Source organism: Lithobates pipiens, unplaced genomic scaffold (assembly GCF_037356315.1).
Source record: "Lithobates pipiens isolate NorthernLeopardFrog02 unplaced genomic scaffold, aLitPip1_a1.2 Scaffold_23, whole genome shotgun sequence".
Lineage (NCBI taxonomy): Eukaryota > Metazoa > Chordata > Amphibia > Anura > Ranidae > Lithobates > Lithobates pipiens.
This window is the reverse complement of record NW_027507785.1, coordinates 326,127,306-326,145,268: the sequence shown is the minus strand read 5'-3', so window position 1 is coordinate 326,145,268 and position 17,963 is coordinate 326,127,306. Positions and strand designations below refer to the sequence as shown.

The following is a 17,963-nucleotide window of genomic DNA, read 5'->3' as shown; positions in this document are numbered from 1 at the left end:
GCATTGTCAGTCTTGGGGGTATGCAAATACCTGTCTTAGACAGGTATCTGCACCCCCCTCCCCCCCCCCCCCTGAAAGGTGCCAAATGTGACACCGGAGGGGGGAGAGGGTTTTCGAAAAAGAGGAGGTTCAATTTTTGTGTGAACCTCCGCTTTAAGAAGCCGGCACAGATTATGTGAACGCTATAAAGAGAGAGAACGGATCTACCTGCACTGCTCATATTTCCAGACTGTACAGACTCGGGCAGACTGACTTCCGATGATGTTTTAGGAGGGGCGTGGCCTCTGTCGCTCAGAGAAGCGTCGGTAGCAGATTTTCCTCCTTGTTCCATTGCAGACATCCCCGATATGACTGAGGAGACCTCACTATCCGATACCTCCAGGGCAGTCTGCGCCCATTCCCCAGGATCCTCTGCCCCCGGCTGTAATTATAGAAAATACATTTTTTTAAAACATGACAGTACCTTAATGCATCCTATGATTAAATGGGTTGTAAACCATAGTTTTTTTTTACCTTAATGTATCCTATGCATTAAAGGGGTTGTAAACCCTAGTTTTTAACAACAAAAACAAACATGTCATACTTCCCTCCACTGTGCATTTCATTTTGCACAAAGTGGTCCTGATCGTTCTCTTCAGGGGTCCCCCAGCGGCGCTGGTGGCTCCTTCCCGCATCGAGTGCCCAAGTTGGAGAAGCTTTCTCCTTGGTGGACACCCATGTGGGTGCGCTCCCGAGTCCCGCATCTGTGTCCATTCACACAGAATGCAGGACTCAGCTAGTAAGCACTAGCCTTAGTGCGAAACGCGTCAGTTTCTTGTGCTGTGATGTCATTTGCTGTGTTCCTAAATATTATTTGAATAAAGCATAGTTTTAGCTTTGGAGTGCGGCCGTCCAGAGTTCTGTCATTATCCACATTATCTGCATGTTGTGGCTCGCACCCGGATCCCTTCACCTGGAGCAATCATCTCTGAGTTCCCAGGACCTGCCTTTGAGCGGTGCTGTATATCTCCATTCACACAGAATGCAGGACTCTGACCCCCCCCCCCCCCCCCCCCATCCCCGGTGCTGCCTCATTGGATTTGATTGACAGCAGCGTGAGCCAATGGCTGTGCTGCTATCAATCTAGCCAATCAGGACCCGAGACACCAGCAGTGCCCATCAGTGCAGCCTCATCAGTGCCCATCAGTGAAGGAGAAAAATTAACTGTTTGCAAAATTTTATAACAAAAATATGAAAAATGTATTTATTTTTTTTCCCCAAAATGTCCGGCCTCGTTTTGTTTGTTTAGCAAAAAATAAAAAACCCCAGTAGTGGTTAAAGTGGTTGTAAACCCTTACAACACACTTTGACCTACAGGTAAGCCTAGATTAAGGCTTACCTGTAGGTCCAAGAAATATCTCCTAAACCTATACGGTTTAGGAGATATTTACTAAAATACAGCGACAGCTGTCTACGGCGCATGCACTGAGCGCGGCACCGTCAACAGCGAAGATGTCAGCTCCCACGCACATGCGCGGGAGTGACGTCATCGCGGCTTCGCTGAATGACAGCGGCGGAGCAGCGAGACCCCACTGAGAAGATGGATGCGCCGGACTACAGGGGACAGCGGCGACATCGCTGGCTCCTGTGTCAGGTAAGTGACACATAATGGACTACTATGCGATGCGATGCATAGTAGTCCATTATGCTTTGCCTTTGCAGGGAATGAAAGAGGAAGTAAACTCATCAGGGTTTACTTCCTCTTTAAATACCACCAAAGAAAGTTCTATTTGTGTGAAAAAAAAAAAAAAAGTAAAAAATTTCATTTGGGTACATTGTTGCATGAATGCGCAATTGTCATTCAAAGTGTAACAGCACGGAAAGCAGAAAACTGGCCTGGGCAGGAAGGGGGTGTAAGTACCCGGTAGGCAAGTGGTTATGTTTTAGTTAAACTAGGGAACGGTTAAATCCTGTCACTGGCCTTCTGTGGTTAATGGGGAGATTTATATTCACTTCCTGTGTTATAGACACAACAGGAAGTGGGAAAAAAAAAATCTCTCAGGAGTGATTGAAATCCTCGTTCTTGTGACAACTCAAAATTTTGGATTTTCTCATGTCTCTCAGTCCTGGAGCTAACCAAGGAAATCAGAGAGAGAGAGAGCCAATACCCCCTCCAAGTGTCAAAAAAGGGAATGAGAGTCTCTGAGGCTAGATGGTGCTGGGTGTCTTCTGCCCAGGGAATGAGGCGGGACTCTAGCTGACTTCCTGCAGCTTCTAATGCACATCATAAGGAGCTCACAGTGTGCAGTGAAATCAGAGTAAGCCCTTGTACACACGGTCGGAGATTCCGACAACCAAATCCGTCGGATTTTGTCCGAAACTGTTGTATACACACGGTCGGACGAAGTTGTCGGAAAATCCGACGTGATGACGTTATTTTGTTACGACGGGACTACGTTCAGGCTAGTAGCCAATAGCTTTGGTGTAGGAATTTGATCTGAGCATGCGTGGCACTTGGTCCGATCGGAATTCTCTACACATGATCGGAGTATGTCCGATCGGAGCATTTTGTCGGAAAATTTTACCAACAAGTTGGACAACTTGGTCCGTCGGATACTCCGAAGGAAACAGTCCGATGGAGACCACACACAGTCGGAATAGCCGACAAAACGGTCCGATCGGACACATTCCATCGGAATCCCCGACCGTGTGTACAAGGGCTAAGAATTTTGAGTCCAGGAGAGGAGCCGCTACAACTGTGCAAGACTGAAGGTGAGGGCTAGAGTTGTCTATGATCACCTTGTCCTCAGGGCGACCACTGCCTGGAAGATCTTCATCAACACTCTCCGTAGCTGTGCTGATATCAGGTTCCTGCCAGGCTGCATGTCCTTGCGCACCCAAATGTTGTACACCAGTGTGCTCTGCCCGCTGGGCGTGATGTCGGCTTAAAGAGACATAATAATAGTCGTCTTCTTCCTCATTCAGCTGGTAGCCAGACAGGGACAGTCTGCGGAATTCCTGAAAAAGATAAAGAGAAGAAAGGCATCACACACACACCGGAGGTGGTACTGTAGGTCACCCTACCTTCGAGAACGTTAGTACAGCATTCAGAGTATAGAGAAGGTCTACTTGTGTATCCCATTTCCCTGATCCTAGAGGTGAGGCCTACAACCAGCCTCGCTATCGCTTATACAGGACTACTACGCCTCAGTCCCTTTTTTACTTCTTCTGCTCGGACTTTTCATTTACAAAGCTGATATAACACAAGTTAACATATTCTGTACTGTAAATCTTAAGCCCTTATCATTTCATTTGAAGAAGATGTATTGGGAGATTGACAAATGGGGTTATCACAGGTCTTTGATTTCAGCTGAGGTTATTGGTGAATATTGTTCTGGGACTCTGAGGCATGTTTACAGATTTGGCCCATAAATCCAAACAGAACGAATAAGAAAATGTCACAGGAGAATAGAAACTTTGGAAGAAAATTGGCCAGAATGGGCCACAGAATACGTCACCTTCTTTCTGTCCATCCAGTCCTGAGAGTTACACAGCTCCACAACACATTAAGTGGAAGACACCACTTATAGTTCAGAAATACAGTGGTGTCCTCTCTGCCGATTGCACAGTGAGAGAGAAGCAGGAGACTGGTGGGGTCAATGGACAGTGAATAAAAAGCAGGAGACCAGTAGGGTCAATGGACAGTGAAGAAAAAGCAGGAGACCAGTGGGTTCAATGGACAGTGAAGAAGAAGCAGGAGACCGGTGGAGTCAATGGACAGTGAAGAAGAAGCAGGAGACCGGTGGAGTCAATGGACAGTGAAGAAGAAGCAGGAGACCGATGGGGTCAATGGACAGTGAAGAAGAAGCAGGAGACCGGTGGGGTCAATGAACAGTGAAGAAAAAGCAGGAGACCAGAGGGGTCAATGGACAGTGAAGAAGAAGCAGGAGACCGGTGGGGACAATGGACAGTGAAGAAGAAGCAGGAGACCGGTGGGGTCAATGGACAGTGAAGAAGAAGCAGGAGACCGGTGGGGTCAATGGACAGTGAAGAAGAAGCAGGAGACCGGTGGGGTCAATGAACAGTGAAGAAAAAGCAGGAGACCAGAGGGGTCAATGGACAGTGAAGAAAAAGCAGGAGACCGGTGGGGTCAATGAACAGTGAAGAAAAAGCAGGAGACCAGAGGGGTCAATGGACAGTGAAGAAGAAGCAGGAGACCGGTGGGGTCAATGGACAGTGAAGAAGAAGCAGGAGACCGGTGGGGTCAATGGACAGTGAAGAAGAAGCAGGAGACCGGTGGGGTCAATGGACAGTGAAGAAGAAGCAGGAGACCGGTGGGGTCAATGAACAGTGAAGAAAAAGCAGGAGACCAGAGGGGTCAATGGACAGTGAAGAAGAAGCAGGAGACCGGTGGGGACAATGGACAGTGAAGAAGAAGCAGGAGACCGGTGGGGTCAATGGACAGTGAAGAAGAAGCAGGAGACCGGTGGGGTCAATGGACAGTGAAGAAGCAGGAGACCGGTGGGGTCAATAAACAGGGAAAGAGAAGCAGTAGACCGGTGGGGTCAATGGACAGTGAAGAAAAAGCAGGAGACCAGAGGGGTCAATGGACAGTGAAGAAGAAGCAGGAGACCGGTGGGGTCAATAAACAGGGAAAGAGAAGCAGGAGACCGGTGGGGTCAATGGACAGTGAAGAAAAAGCAGGAGACCAGAGGGGTCAATAAACAGGGAAAGAGAAGCAGGAGACCCGAGGAGTTAATGGACAGTGAAGGAGAAGCCAGGGGACTGGCGGGGTCGATGGACAGTGAAGGAGAATCAGGATACGACGAGGTCACTGGACAGTGAAGAGGAAGCAGGAGACCAGTGAGGTCAATGGACAGTGAAGGAGAAGCAGGAGACCGTTGGGTTCAACGGACAGAATAGCTGTATGTACTCCTAGGCGACGGGTCCTCTACACCCTGAGCTCACAGGAAGAGGGTAATGCTGGGCACCATTCAACCTACAAGAGTACCAATGCTGGATGGCAGAGCTAGTCTAGCAAACTAGAAAAACAGGGATCCACATACATTACAATACATGTTTAAGCTGGCCAACTGCATCAGAATGATCCGTCTCTGGCCAGTCCCTACTCTGCAAAAATCCTTGTTTTTGTGCAAGGTTTGCTAGAAAAAGTGTAAAGCCGTGTGAAAAGAGTTCAGAAATGAACATGTGGTCACACCACTTTAGCACTTGATGGGTTATTATATATATATATATATATATATATATATATATATAGATAGTGTGTGTGTATTCTCTATTGGGATACAAACACAGGTATATATTATTTCTATTGCATTTTCCAGGTCAGTGACCAGACCTGTACTTGTGTCTCTCCAACAACTTATGTCTGTTTGCCCCTTATAGGCACTATATCCACTGCAACATTTGCACTTTGCAGAGCAGGGTAGGATTGGCCAGAGAGAGATTACTTTGACACGGTTGGCCAGCTCAAACATGTATTCCAATGTATGTGAACGAAAAATCCCTTTGCACAAAAAAGGGACAGTTTAGTTGAGTGAAATTAGTGTATTGCAATACTTGCTTAAGCTGGCCAGCTGTGTCCAAGTAATCCCTCTCTGGCATAGCTTTGGGCCGGTGATAGGTACTCTTTACAGAGACATCAGGAGTCTCCCCAGAGGAATGGAAGAGCCTGGGAACCGCTGCGGGCAGCGAGTTGGGAAATGTATTGTGCTGGCCCTTCTCAATAAAGTAAGTGATCGAGTGGCTATAGAGCCGCCCATATCACTTGTACTGTACTGCTGATTGTCGGCTGTAAGAAATGACACCAAGCTCATAACTGCAGCTGCAGCCATGAGCTTGTTGTAACCACTTCATTGCAGGACAGCAAGTGGTTAAAGTGCAATCAACACTTTATGTTCAGGCAGCGGCCAAAGTCGAGAAAGCTGAACTCCACTCAAACATTTTACTTCAGTTCTGGATACACCTGAGAATTGCAAATAGTTCTGTCAACTTTGTACTACAGTCCGAAAACCCGTGGGGGAGATTTTACCTCACTTCCTGTCCCTTTGACAGCAGGAAACTCTCACTGCCTTGGCACCAATAGCACTCTGTCCTATAAAAGTGTTGGCGCTGGGCCTACGATACGTAAAGGAAACTGTTATGACCGATCTCTGACCTCAAACCTACTTCTTAAACCAACTTTCACTTGTAAATCTTGTTCTTTTTTTTTTTTTTTATAGAGAGCTCATGACTGTGCAGGATTTTATTTATAGACAGACGGAGGGAAATGGACCGTATGCTGGAAACATAAAGTGGGAAAATGAAGATATAACAAAAACACTCAACTTGAAACAATGACATTCTCCTGCCAAACACGGTCCCAAGATTACACATTTCATTTAAAAACAAATCCCGGATTTTACAGCCCTAAAGAACTCCCCTGAGATCATTAAAGGCTGAGATCGGAGGGCCTAACTCAACCGCCGGAACGTCACTTGACATTAGCCGCGAACGAGCCGTAAAAGGATAATTGTTTCTAAAAATAATCGCCAACTCTTGTAGATGGCCGCGCACAGAACTGCAAGTTAAGTCGTTCCAAAAAGGAAAAAAAAAAAAAAAAAAAAGTCTCGCGGGTACGGCTCAGAACCGCGGCCAACGCTGCCAGCGGAGCAGGATATGCAAACACTATAGATGATTTGTACAGAATTTTCATTGGACTTGGAGTTGAAATTCGGAAACTAAAACTTATATTAACTACTTGCCAACCATTTGAATGGCGTCTGGTACACAGAGACTTTAACTAGTTCCCAGCCAGGCCAATTCTGACACTTCTCTCCTACATGTAAAAAACATACTGTATACGTTCAGTGTGTTTTTTTTTTTTAGCACCAATTTCTTTCTGATAAGATGAATTAACCCTTTAAAGTGGTTGTAAACTGTTATACCACTTGAACCGGTAAGCCTATAATAAGGCTTACTGGTAGGCAGGGCAGCCATCAGAAACTCTGGGGCCCCTTACACAGCTTTAGGCCTGGGCCCCCCCCCCCGGGGCCCTGACCACCGACATTCCCACCCACTGGCCGTCCCCACCAAATCTGCCCACTGGCCATCCCACTGAGTCCTCTGGTGCACCCACTTTTATTTTAACACTCTTACAACTTAATGTATGTCCATCCACGCCCAGCATCATCCATCCCTCTAGTATGCCGATCCACGCCCAGCATCATCCATTCCTCTCCACAATGTATGCCCATCCACGCCCAGCATCATCCATCCCTCTAGTTTGCCGATCCACGCCCAGCATCATCTATTCCTCTCCACAATGTATGCCCATCCACGCCCAGCATCATCCATCCCTCTAGTATGTCCATCCATGCCCAGCATCATCCATCCCTCTAGTATGCCCATCTACACCCAGCATCATCCATTCCTCTCCACAATGTATCCCCATCCACGCCCAGCATCATCTATCCCTCTAGTATGCCGATCCACGCCCAGCATCATCCATTCCTCTCCACAATGTATGCCCATCCACGCCCAGCATCATCCATCCCTCTAGTATGTCCATCCATGCCCAGCATCATCCATCCCTCTAGTATGCCCATCTACGCCCAGCATCATCCATTCCTCTCCACAATGTATCCCCATCCACGCCCAGCATCATCTATCCCTCTAGTATGCCCATCCACGCCCAGCAGCATCCATTCCTCTCCACAATGTATGCCCATCCACACCCAGCATCATCTATCCCTCTAGTATGTCCATCCATGCCCAGCATCATCCATCCCTCTAGTATGCCCATCTACGCCCAGCATCATCCATTCCTCTCCACAATGTATGCCCATCCACGCCCAGCATCATCCATCCCTCTAGTATGCCGATCCACACCCAGCATCATCCATCCCTCTAGTATGCCGATCCACGCCCAGCATCATCTATCCCTCTAGTATGCCCATCCACGCCCAGCATTATCCATTCCTCTCCACAATGTATGCCCATCCACACCCAGCATCATCTATCCCTCTAGTATGCCCATCCATGCCCATCATCATCCATTCCATAATGTATCCCCATCCACGCCCAGCATCACCCATACCTCTAGTATTCTTATCCACGACCAGCATCATCCATCGCTCTGCATAATGTATCCCCACACATCTTACAGTGCCGGACCTTCAGAGCCCGTGCAGTAAACGGCGGGTCCTGCATGCCTGCGCGGCAGTGATGTCACCTCAGCTCTGGCCACTCACAGTGCTGGGGCTCTGGACCAGGAAGAAACACCAAGGAAGATGTCAACCATCATAGCAGTGAGCGGGTGCCGCTGGAAAACTTCGTTCTAAGGTAACCTTAGTTTACAACCGCTTTAACCACTTATGTCATATGACGTCCTGGGTTTTAAGTGGAGATATCTGGATGATGGTTGCAGCTGCATCATTCTTTTCTGCCAGTGATACCCTACACAGTAAAAAGCTGTTCAGCCGCTTGATTGTTTTTACAGGCGGCGGGAGGGAATGTCCATCTCTTTTTGCCGCCCTTCGGTGCTTCTCTAGCGCATGAATCAGCCAGCGGGAGCCTTTTACCATAGAGAATACCATGGACCAGATGGTCCCCGGCAATCTCTATGACTTTCAGAGGCCGGGCGCGATATTATGACATCACGTTCAGCCTCGGCAGATGTAAACACTGCTGTTTTTTTCGGACGGGAAGCCGATATGGTTTTTTTTATTTTATTTTTTTAGATCTCAGACTTTCAAGCCTAGAGGAGAGATGTGCGGACTTATAGACCCCAGATCTCGCTGTAAAGAGGACCTGTCATACACTATTTCCATTACATAAGATTTTCAGAATAAAAGTGATTAAAAATGTTTTATTTCTAAGGGAAAGTAAATAAATATTTAAAAAAAATAAACAAAATGAAAAAATGTAAGCACCCCATCCCCTCGTGCGCAGAAGCAATATGTAGGTCTCATCCACATATGCAAACATCGTTCAAACCACACATCTGAGGTATTGCCGCGAACGATAATGCGAGAGCAATAAGTCTACCGCAAGACCCCCTGTGTAACTCTAAACTGGTAACCTGTAAAAAAAAAAAATAATAACGCGTGGCCTATGGAGATTTTTTAAGTACTAAAGTTTGGCGCCACTGCACAAGTTTGTGCAATTTTAAATAGTGACATGTTAGATATTTATTTATTCGGCATAACATCATCTTTCACATTATAGAAAAAGATTTGGCTAACTTTAACATTTTTTTTTGTTTTTTTATTTAAATCATTAAAAAGTTGTTGTTTTTTAATACCGTCTGACATTAAAAATTGCAATGCCTGCTATTTTATTCTCTAGGGTCTCTGCTAACATATATATATATATATATATATATATATATATATATATATATATATATGAGATATATATAAATATATATTTATATTTGGTGGGGGTTCCGAGTACCTTCTAGAAATAAATCATGATTTTTACAACAAGGAGAGGATTTCCAGAATTGGCCTGGGCTGGAAGCAGTTAGGTTAGGAGTTGCCTCCAATATCACGCACACTTCTGGGGTACAGAGTCCACACCACGTACCTCTTTAAACTTCTGCAGAGAGTTTTCTGGTCCGAACACAAACTGGAGCTGAACTAATTCCCGGTTACAGTGCGGCCGTCCTTCCGACTCGCACACGTGGGACAGAACTTTTCGCAAGATGGAACGGCTGATTACACGGGCGTGCCGCAAGGCCGACACCAACTCGTCCTCAAGCAGCCAGCGGATCTGAAACACAGCAAAATGACATGCGTGTGCACAGGAGAGAGAGCAAAACTTCATACAGGCAGGACAATAATAATAATATTCATAATAGTACAAAAGATGCCAACTTATACATTCCATGCTCCTAATCCCTTAAAAGATTGGATGGCCTGGTGGGTTATGAATATTTTTTGTGGGTTTTGGGCAATGTGTAAAACAATGGAACTCTAGCATAAGGATATCCTTGAAGCTCTTAAGGTTCCCTATCCATGAGACCATTTATATATGGTATCATATCGAAGACAAAGCCGCATCTGCATCACGCAATTACCAATACCTTACTAAGGTTTGAGGGCATGTAAGTGGTCTCCCTCCTTCCTCATTTATTGAGGCTATGTTATATATGATGTGCTGTTTACCTAGCATGTCTAGATGTAATTAATTATGTTGTGTTTCTTTTGGATAGGCCTACTGTTGTTTGTCAAGATAGAACGGTCCTGAGGAAGCAGATTGCGAAACTTTGTATTTGCTATGATACCATATATAAATGGTCTCATTGATAACGATATCCTTGAAGCTCTTAAGGTTCCCTGTGCTAGAGTTCCATCATTTTAGGCATTGCCCAAAACCCACAAAAATATTCATAACACACCAGGCTTGTCCAATCATTTCATGGATAGGAGCAAAGATGGAAAAAAGGAAGTGGACCATTGGACGCCTTTTTGTGCCCATGTCTAGATTTAATTATGTAATGTTTCTTTTGGATAGGCCTACTGTTGTTTGTCAAGCTATAGCAGTCCTAAGGAAGCAGATTGCGAAACATGTTGAGCTCAAGAGAACAATACAAGCCAACACAGTTTGACCAACTGTCTAAATGTATACAGGAGCTCTGCTCTTAATGGGTCTTAGATATGTTAGTTTTAATCTTTGTAATAAAAAAAAAAATTATATTATAGTTTGGTCAACTGTCTAAATGTATACAGGAGCTCTGCTCTTAATGGGTTTTAGATATGTTATTTTTAATCTTTGTAATAAAAAAAAAAATTATATTATTTTGGTTGCTGCGTCTCCTTGTGATACATCTACAATTGTTCTTTTTCCTCTAAACTCTTTTTGGATGAGGTATCTATAGCCTTCCATTTATTTCCTAGCTGTTAAAAGCTAAAAAAAACTTGGCTATTAGGCGCTTATCAGCGTTTTCAAGCCATAAGCTTTTGTGGAAGTATAGTTTTGCTAAAAAAAAAAAAAAAAAAAAACAATGCTGAAAAAAACATTGAGAACGCTACTACAAAAACTCATTCTACACTACGCCGTTTTTATAACCTCCAGTGAGAATGGGGCCTTATAGCTGTTCATTATAGCATAGCAAACCTTCACATTTTAAGGTCAGATGCACTTTAAAGTATAAATATGAGTAACCACTTCAAGAGAAATTGATGGAAAAGCGGGCAATTACCAAACTTTTATAATGCCGCGTACACACGATCGGAATTTCGGCCCGCAAAAGACCAATGAGAGTTTTTCGGCGGAAAATGCGACCGTGTGTACGCTCCGTCGGTCTTTTGCTGGCCGAATTCCAGGCAGCAAAAGATTGAGAGCATGCTCTCAATTTTTTGGTCGGGAACAGCTACAATGCGAAAATGCGATCGTCTGTGGCAAGTCGGACGTGCAAAATTCCTACGCATGCTCGCAAACAATTTGACGCATGCTCGGAAGCACTGAAGTTCATTTTCTCGGCTCGTTGTAGAGTGGTACTTCACCGCGTTCTTGGCGGTCGTAATTTCGGCGAAATTTTGCGGGACCGTGTGTATGCAAGGCAAACTTATGATGGATTTCCGATGAGAAATCCGATCGTGTGTACGCGGCATTAGTGGGCCCCAAAAACCAGAGGAGAACACAGTAATTTCAGTTATGCTATATGAAGATTGGCTGCACTCACCTCACTCATCGTGACCTCTATAGCTTGCCTGTGTTCTGGGGGGAGCCGGGACAGTGCCGAATATCTGAAAAGGATGGAAGGACACTTAATTTGGACATTTGTGACAGCGGACTAATCCCCAGAGCTGCTGTCATCACCTATTCAGCAGATGTCCTAGTCCTCATTCCCCTGCTCCTGCAACCGGCCCACCCAGACTTTTAGATCAAAGGGTGGGCAACATAGATTTTGACACCCCAAACAATGCGCCTAGGTCTACTGCACTAGGCCAGGGATGCCCAACCCTTTCGAAGAGTGAGGGCCACTTAAGTGACTTGGTCTCGGGCCACAATGAGTGGAGCGGGCGGATGACAGGTCTGTGTCCACTCTGCATATAGAGAGCAGACACGGATAGAACCCTCTCTACTCTATGGGCTCTACAAGGTAGGTGGTGCACCTGCAGATCAGTTTAAAAGCAGCCCAGTACCCACTGCAGAACAGAAATGGCCATATTTGGTATCACTCCGCCTGTGACAGGAGCCAGCACTATACAGGATGCATTGGCTTATGCGGCTCTGCTCCACAGCCGAGCTTTCTCCATCGCCGGCTTCATTCACAACAGTGATGACTGATCGTGATCCGGGCTTGCCAACCAGCCATCCCAGAGCAAGAGGTCGCGGGCCACATCAGAGGGCTCCGTGGGCCACATGTGGCCCCCGGGCCACTGGTTGGGCACCCCTGCACTAGGCGTTCCATCTATAAATGAGATACTTGCAAACAGCACTACAGAAGAACAATTTTCCTTTTTCACGCTGTTGATCAAATGATTACAGCCCAAGGACAGCATCGCTTTTAGCAATAAATTTCAGCAGAGAAACTCCAACACTCGATCTCCAGATCACCTGAACATAAGCAGACAAGGAACTGCGATAAAAAGTCTGCTGATGATATAGAAATGTAAATAGCTGATCTGACAGGGCCTGTATGTGTCACTGGGACGGATACTGTCATACCAAATACCCGGACTGCCCTTGTGGTCCTCTATTTAAAGTGGGGCTGCCCTTAAAAAAAAAAAATTTAAAAAGTCAGCAGCTACAAATACTGCAGCTGCTGACTTTTAATAATCGGACACTTACCTGTCCCAGGGTCCAGCGATGAGGGGGAACGAAGCTCCGCTTGTCCCCCCCTCCTCTCGGTGGGGCCGGCATTCTTACCGTGGGCACCCGGCTGTGGCTTCACAGCCGGGCACCCACTGCGCATGCGCGAGTGGCGCCGTGCGCCGTGATACGCCGCGCAGTCATCTGGGACCTGTCACGTGTCCCAGATGACTGACTGTGCCAAGGGGAAGTGACGTCGGGTTCCCGGGCACTGAAGGAGGCAGACTACGAGGGATCCCCTAGCAACAGGCATTCCTGTGAAAAAATTCCAATTTTTTTTTTTTATTATTCTGTTTTGGAATTTTACTCAGAAACACCACTTTAAGTCATCCCCTTGGAACAATCACTTGGAGTGAGTGAATTTCTTTAGACTTTAGTAGCACTTTAAGGGCTACTTTACACTTTCTTCAAAACAAGGCTTTGGAAAGGCTTTGTTAAACCTCTCAGAATGCTAGTCCAAGCTCCTGTCACCAAATAAAATGGTTAGCTTACAGTCCTGTTTACACCTTTCCTTTTTGCTTGGTGCTTCGATGAGGCTTTGGTGGAGCTTTGATGGGGCTTCAAGCGAGCTTTGCCATAGACTTCTATGGAGGCTTTGAAGCACTACTGAAGCTACATTGGGTATCATTTTTGAAGCAAAGCCAAAGCAGAGTGTAAACAGAACTGTAAGCTAACCATTTTATTTAGTGACAAGAGCTTTGACTGGCGTTCAGAGAGCTTTAACAAAGCCTGTCCAAAGCCTCGCTGAAGCCGAAGCAAGTGTAAATGAGTCCTAAAGTGGTTCTAAAGCCTCATGGTTTTTTTTGTTATCTTCATGAATGCATGAAGGTAAAAACCTTCTGTGTGCAGCAGTGCCCCCAGCTCACCCCCCCCCCACAATACTTACCTGAGCCCCCTCTGGATCCAGCACTGTGCACAAGAGCCTCAGCTCTCTTGGTTCTTTCCCTCTTCATTGGCTGAGACAGCAGAGGTAGCCATTGGCTCCTGCTACTGTCAATCACAGCCAGCGTGCCAATGAGGGGGAAGCACACACCAAAGAAAGCCCAGGTATAAAACAGATTAGAAACTACTTTAGATTGACTCCATCCAAGCCAGGCACCACCAACATGTTTCACCCCGACCACGGGTACTTAGTCATGGAGGCCGGGGTGAAACGTGTCGGTGGCCTGGATAGAGCCGGGCTAAAGCCCTTTCTTATCGTCTGATACCTGGGCTTTCTTTGGCACGTGGCAATTTGGATCCTTGTTTCCCTTGAGTGTGTACAGGGCCGGGACGACGGGCTCTCCACTAAGCTGGCACCCTTTACAGTGAGACTTATTGGAATACGCAAGGAAAACCTAAAGCGGCACCCGAAGTTTTTATGGTGTATCGTCAACAAGATGTACTGTATAGTTGCATTGATCCAAGCTGGACCACTGTAACTATGTATTTCCAATCCTGGAATTCCAATTCCAATACTGGAATTCATCCTGAATGAGTTGAAAGAGGCAACCTAAAATGAAGATCCTATGAGGACACTCTATGAAGAAGACATGATGAGATTCTGAAAGAGGAAATGAAGCGTAGCAGCCAATGGTTCACCTCTGCTCCACATTGGATGGGAATCTTTCTAAGGCGGGTGGGATCTCTTCATCAGAGCGATATGAGGATGGCTGAGCGGGGGAGCGGGGAAAGGAAACGCTGCTCTCAGAGGTATACCTGGGAAGGGATAGAGGAAAGGACATGGGAGGGATCAAAACACAACACAATGACTGAAATCGGCAAAGCGCATGGGATATAGGCAACACCGCAGCGATTCTCTGACACCAGTGCAAGCGGCAGACTACCAAAGCAAATCAAATACAGCAAACATGCATGGAAAATGGATGGAGAGTGAAATGTGATGACAATGCACATTTTAATGCATTTATATTGAGTTTCTATCCATCTCTACAGAGGAATACAACCAGGATAAATGCGATTTTAGACAAAGTACACACTCCCCACCCCCCTTCCTACTTACCTCAAAAACACAGCCAAAAAGGTAGGTGAGTCTCATGCGACGACCCCATAATAGTCTGTGGAGGCGCCGCCAGTGCAGAGAGCTACTAAAATTTAATCGGATTATATTTTGCCTTCCTTGGTGTCTCTCTCCCCCAATCAACTTATCAATGACATTTAAAAAAAAAAAAAAAAACACCATCGGTTTTCATTACATACGTTATATACGACAGGTGCACCGAATAGAAGTTTGGTGCCGAAACTGATAGTTAAAAAAAAAAAAAAAAACACACATATACATTATATATATATATATATATATATATATATATATATATATATATATATATATATATAAAAATATATATATATATATATATATATATATATATATAAAATTGTATTATGTTTCAAATTTTTAATGAATATAATGAATTTAAATATGAATTTATTGTCGGCAATTTATTGTTGGCTCAAGAAAAATGCATCTCTTTATATTGTATATCCGTGTTTCTCAACTCCGGTCATCAAGATGCCCCAACAGGTCATGTTTTCAGGAGATGGGACTTCCTATTACAGAGGCCGCCAAGTAAACAGACGATTCCCGCTGTATGTAATGCATAATTGTGTGGCCTCACAAAAAAAAAAAAAAACATAAAAGAATTTATACCTAGAGTACCGTCATCCAGATTAAATGGAATAGAAATTTAAGAGTCTGGTCCCCAACCATAGCCTACAAAAAGAGGGGGAGCATGCAGACTATCTCGGTACAGGTAAAGTATGTAAACAAATATACAACACACATATAAAAAAAATATATAAAAAATGTTATTGATACAAAAACGACAACACTGATATCTAAAATTGCAGATGGTATAGTATTTAAACTAGTTTTGCTGTAAACAGCTTCGTCAGGAAACACAGTAAATACATCTGAAAAAATATAAATATTACATGATAAGACAAAAACAGCGTCATGAATTTAAGTAACAATGTAAATGGGGAACAAAGTAACAAAATATTTTTACCGCAGTAGGCCGCTTCTCCTATCTTTTCAGATGTATTTACTGTATTTCCTGATGAAGCTGTTCACAGCGAAACACTTGAAACAGTTGAAATACTATACTATCTGCAATTTTAGATATCAATACATTTTGTTATTTTTTTTTTATATATGTGTTGTATATATATTTGTTTGTTTACATACTTTACCTGTACCGAGATAGTCCACATGCTCCCCTTCTTTTTGCAGGGTTCTGGTCGGGGACCAGTCTCGCTGTATGTAATCTGGCGGCGTTCGCCGCCCCCCGTGGCATCTACAATTGAAGTATTGGCATATAACACGCACACGCTATTTGCACCCAATTTTTAGGGTGAAAAGGTAAATAATAAATATTTAAATATTTATAAATATTTTTAAATACAGTAGTTCCTGCCCTACTTTTTTGCACGTTCAGGTGTGCATTGCATAGACATTTGTGCATGAAGTCTCACTGACAAGTGGCTTTGAAATCACGTGACTTCCCTTGAAGTTTCAAAGTTTAATTCAGAGTGACCAAAGCCCTAAAAGTTTATATAAATCCAAAAATGAACTTCTTTTTGCTCTGTTTTGCTCTAAAGAACACCTTTCCCTCAAGTTATGAAGAAGATCAGAGTGGGAGGTGATCTCTACTTTTATCCTAGAGTGACAACTCCTCCACAGATATAGTGCGGGGAGTGAGCGTCGTCATGATAGGACGAGGAGGTGTGTTACTGGCAGGAGAAGCCTGAAAAAGAAAGCTAAAGCAGCCGTCGCATCTAAAGACTGGTGATCTGCAGTATATGAACTATTACTGTGTTACATAGATGTAGAGTATAGCACAGGACATGTAGTGCAGCTCATACCGGGTATGCTGCGAGTCATCATTCACCCCCTCTATCTCCAGCGGTAAAGTCAGCACAAATATGTCCAGCATGACGCTCAGATCTCCCAGAGAGATGCTTTGTAATGTCTCACTGTTCTCAAGACATCCGACAACTTCACCTGGAAAACAACAGGAAAGACCATCACCGGGTGAAACGCTTACACTGGAAAGGCTGACAACACTACCTCCGAATCTCACCATCGTTGTCAGCCAATACCAAGCACGCATCTTGTCAGCATATGAACCTTTTTAGCTCTATAGCAGGGATATGCAATCAGCCGACCTCCAGCTGTTGCACAACTACAAGTCCCATCATACCTCTGGGTGTCATGCTTGTGGCTGTCAGAGTCTTGCTATGCCTCCTGGGACTTGTAGTTCTGCAACAGCTGGAGGTCCTCCAATTGCATATGCCTGCTCTATAGGCTGCTCTTAGGATTTTTTAAAGTGGATATAAAGCCTAAACATTAAAGGCCGGGTTCACACTGCAGGCGGATGCGGCTGGCAGCAGGGGGGTCTCCGTTTCAAAGCCTTGCAGGCGTGCTCCCGAGTCCAGCATTTGGGTCCATAGACACGAATGCTGGACTCGGCCCCCACCCCCCCTCCCTCCCTCGTCACCAGCATCATTGGATTTGATTGACTAAAGAGTCTCAAATCCAGTGAGTGTGCAATATAATTATTAATAAAAGCAGAAAAAACTTAAGCAATATTGCGCAATGAAAAATCTTTATATACTATAGCAACTGGGAGACGTGAAAGATTGTCTGTCGATCAGAACGGGGACCACAAGAGGTCCGGTGTTTTATCAGGTTAGGCGACCCATCAGATTTTGTAATGCTCCGTCGCTGCCATTTTGGTACACCCCACACTCCTCCACAGTAAGGATACAGTGAGAAGGCGGCAAGCGGACATCTTGTTACACCCACCACAGTCATGTATTTCACATTTATTTTTAACTGTAAACGGAGCTTATATCGTGAAATACAGGATTTTGAAATCTGTCAGACTGTTTTGATGTTAATTTTTTAAAAGCAGAGGTCTGCTGTTAGATTACCAAACCTGTGAGATCAGCAGGCTTGCCGCTGCATTTAAAATTCAACATCTAAACAGTCAGATGGATTTTTAAATCCTGTATTTCACTATATAAGCTCAGTTTACTGGTAAAAATAAGTGTGAAATACAAGACTCCCCTGGGTGTAGCAAGATGTCCGCTTACCGCCTTCTCACTGTATCCTTACTGTGGACTAGTGCGGGGTGTAGCAAGATGGTGGCGACAGACCG

General features: G+C 44.9%; 1 protein-coding gene across 7 annotated transcripts in view; it reads right to left on the bottom strand.

Annotated features, from left to right (window-relative positions):
* The window catches only part of SZT2 (SZT2 subunit of KICSTOR complex), a 297,498-nt gene that overhangs the window by 145,677 nt on the left and 133,858 nt on the right, over nucleotides 1-17,963 (bottom strand). For 6 of the 7 annotated variants that reach the window (XR_013262121.1, XM_077450667.1, XM_077450670.1 and 3 more), the window contains 6 exons: nucleotides 16,666-16,804; nucleotides 14,383-14,499; nucleotides 11,669-11,732; nucleotides 9,568-9,753; nucleotides 2,779-2,997; nucleotides 208-421 (listed from right to left, as the gene is read on the bottom strand). Coding sequence is in view for 6 of the 7 variants with exons in the window: in XM_077450667.1 (XP_077306793.1) it covers nucleotides 208-421; nucleotides 2,779-2,997; nucleotides 9,568-9,753; nucleotides 11,669-11,732; nucleotides 14,383-14,499; nucleotides 16,666-16,804 (939 nt within the window). In the remaining variant the exon portion in view is untranslated. The remainder of the gene's footprint in view (nucleotides 1-207; nucleotides 422-2,778; nucleotides 2,998-9,567; nucleotides 9,754-11,668; nucleotides 11,733-14,382; nucleotides 14,500-16,665; nucleotides 16,805-17,963) is intronic. The other variant, XM_077450671.1, reaches the window with a different exon arrangement.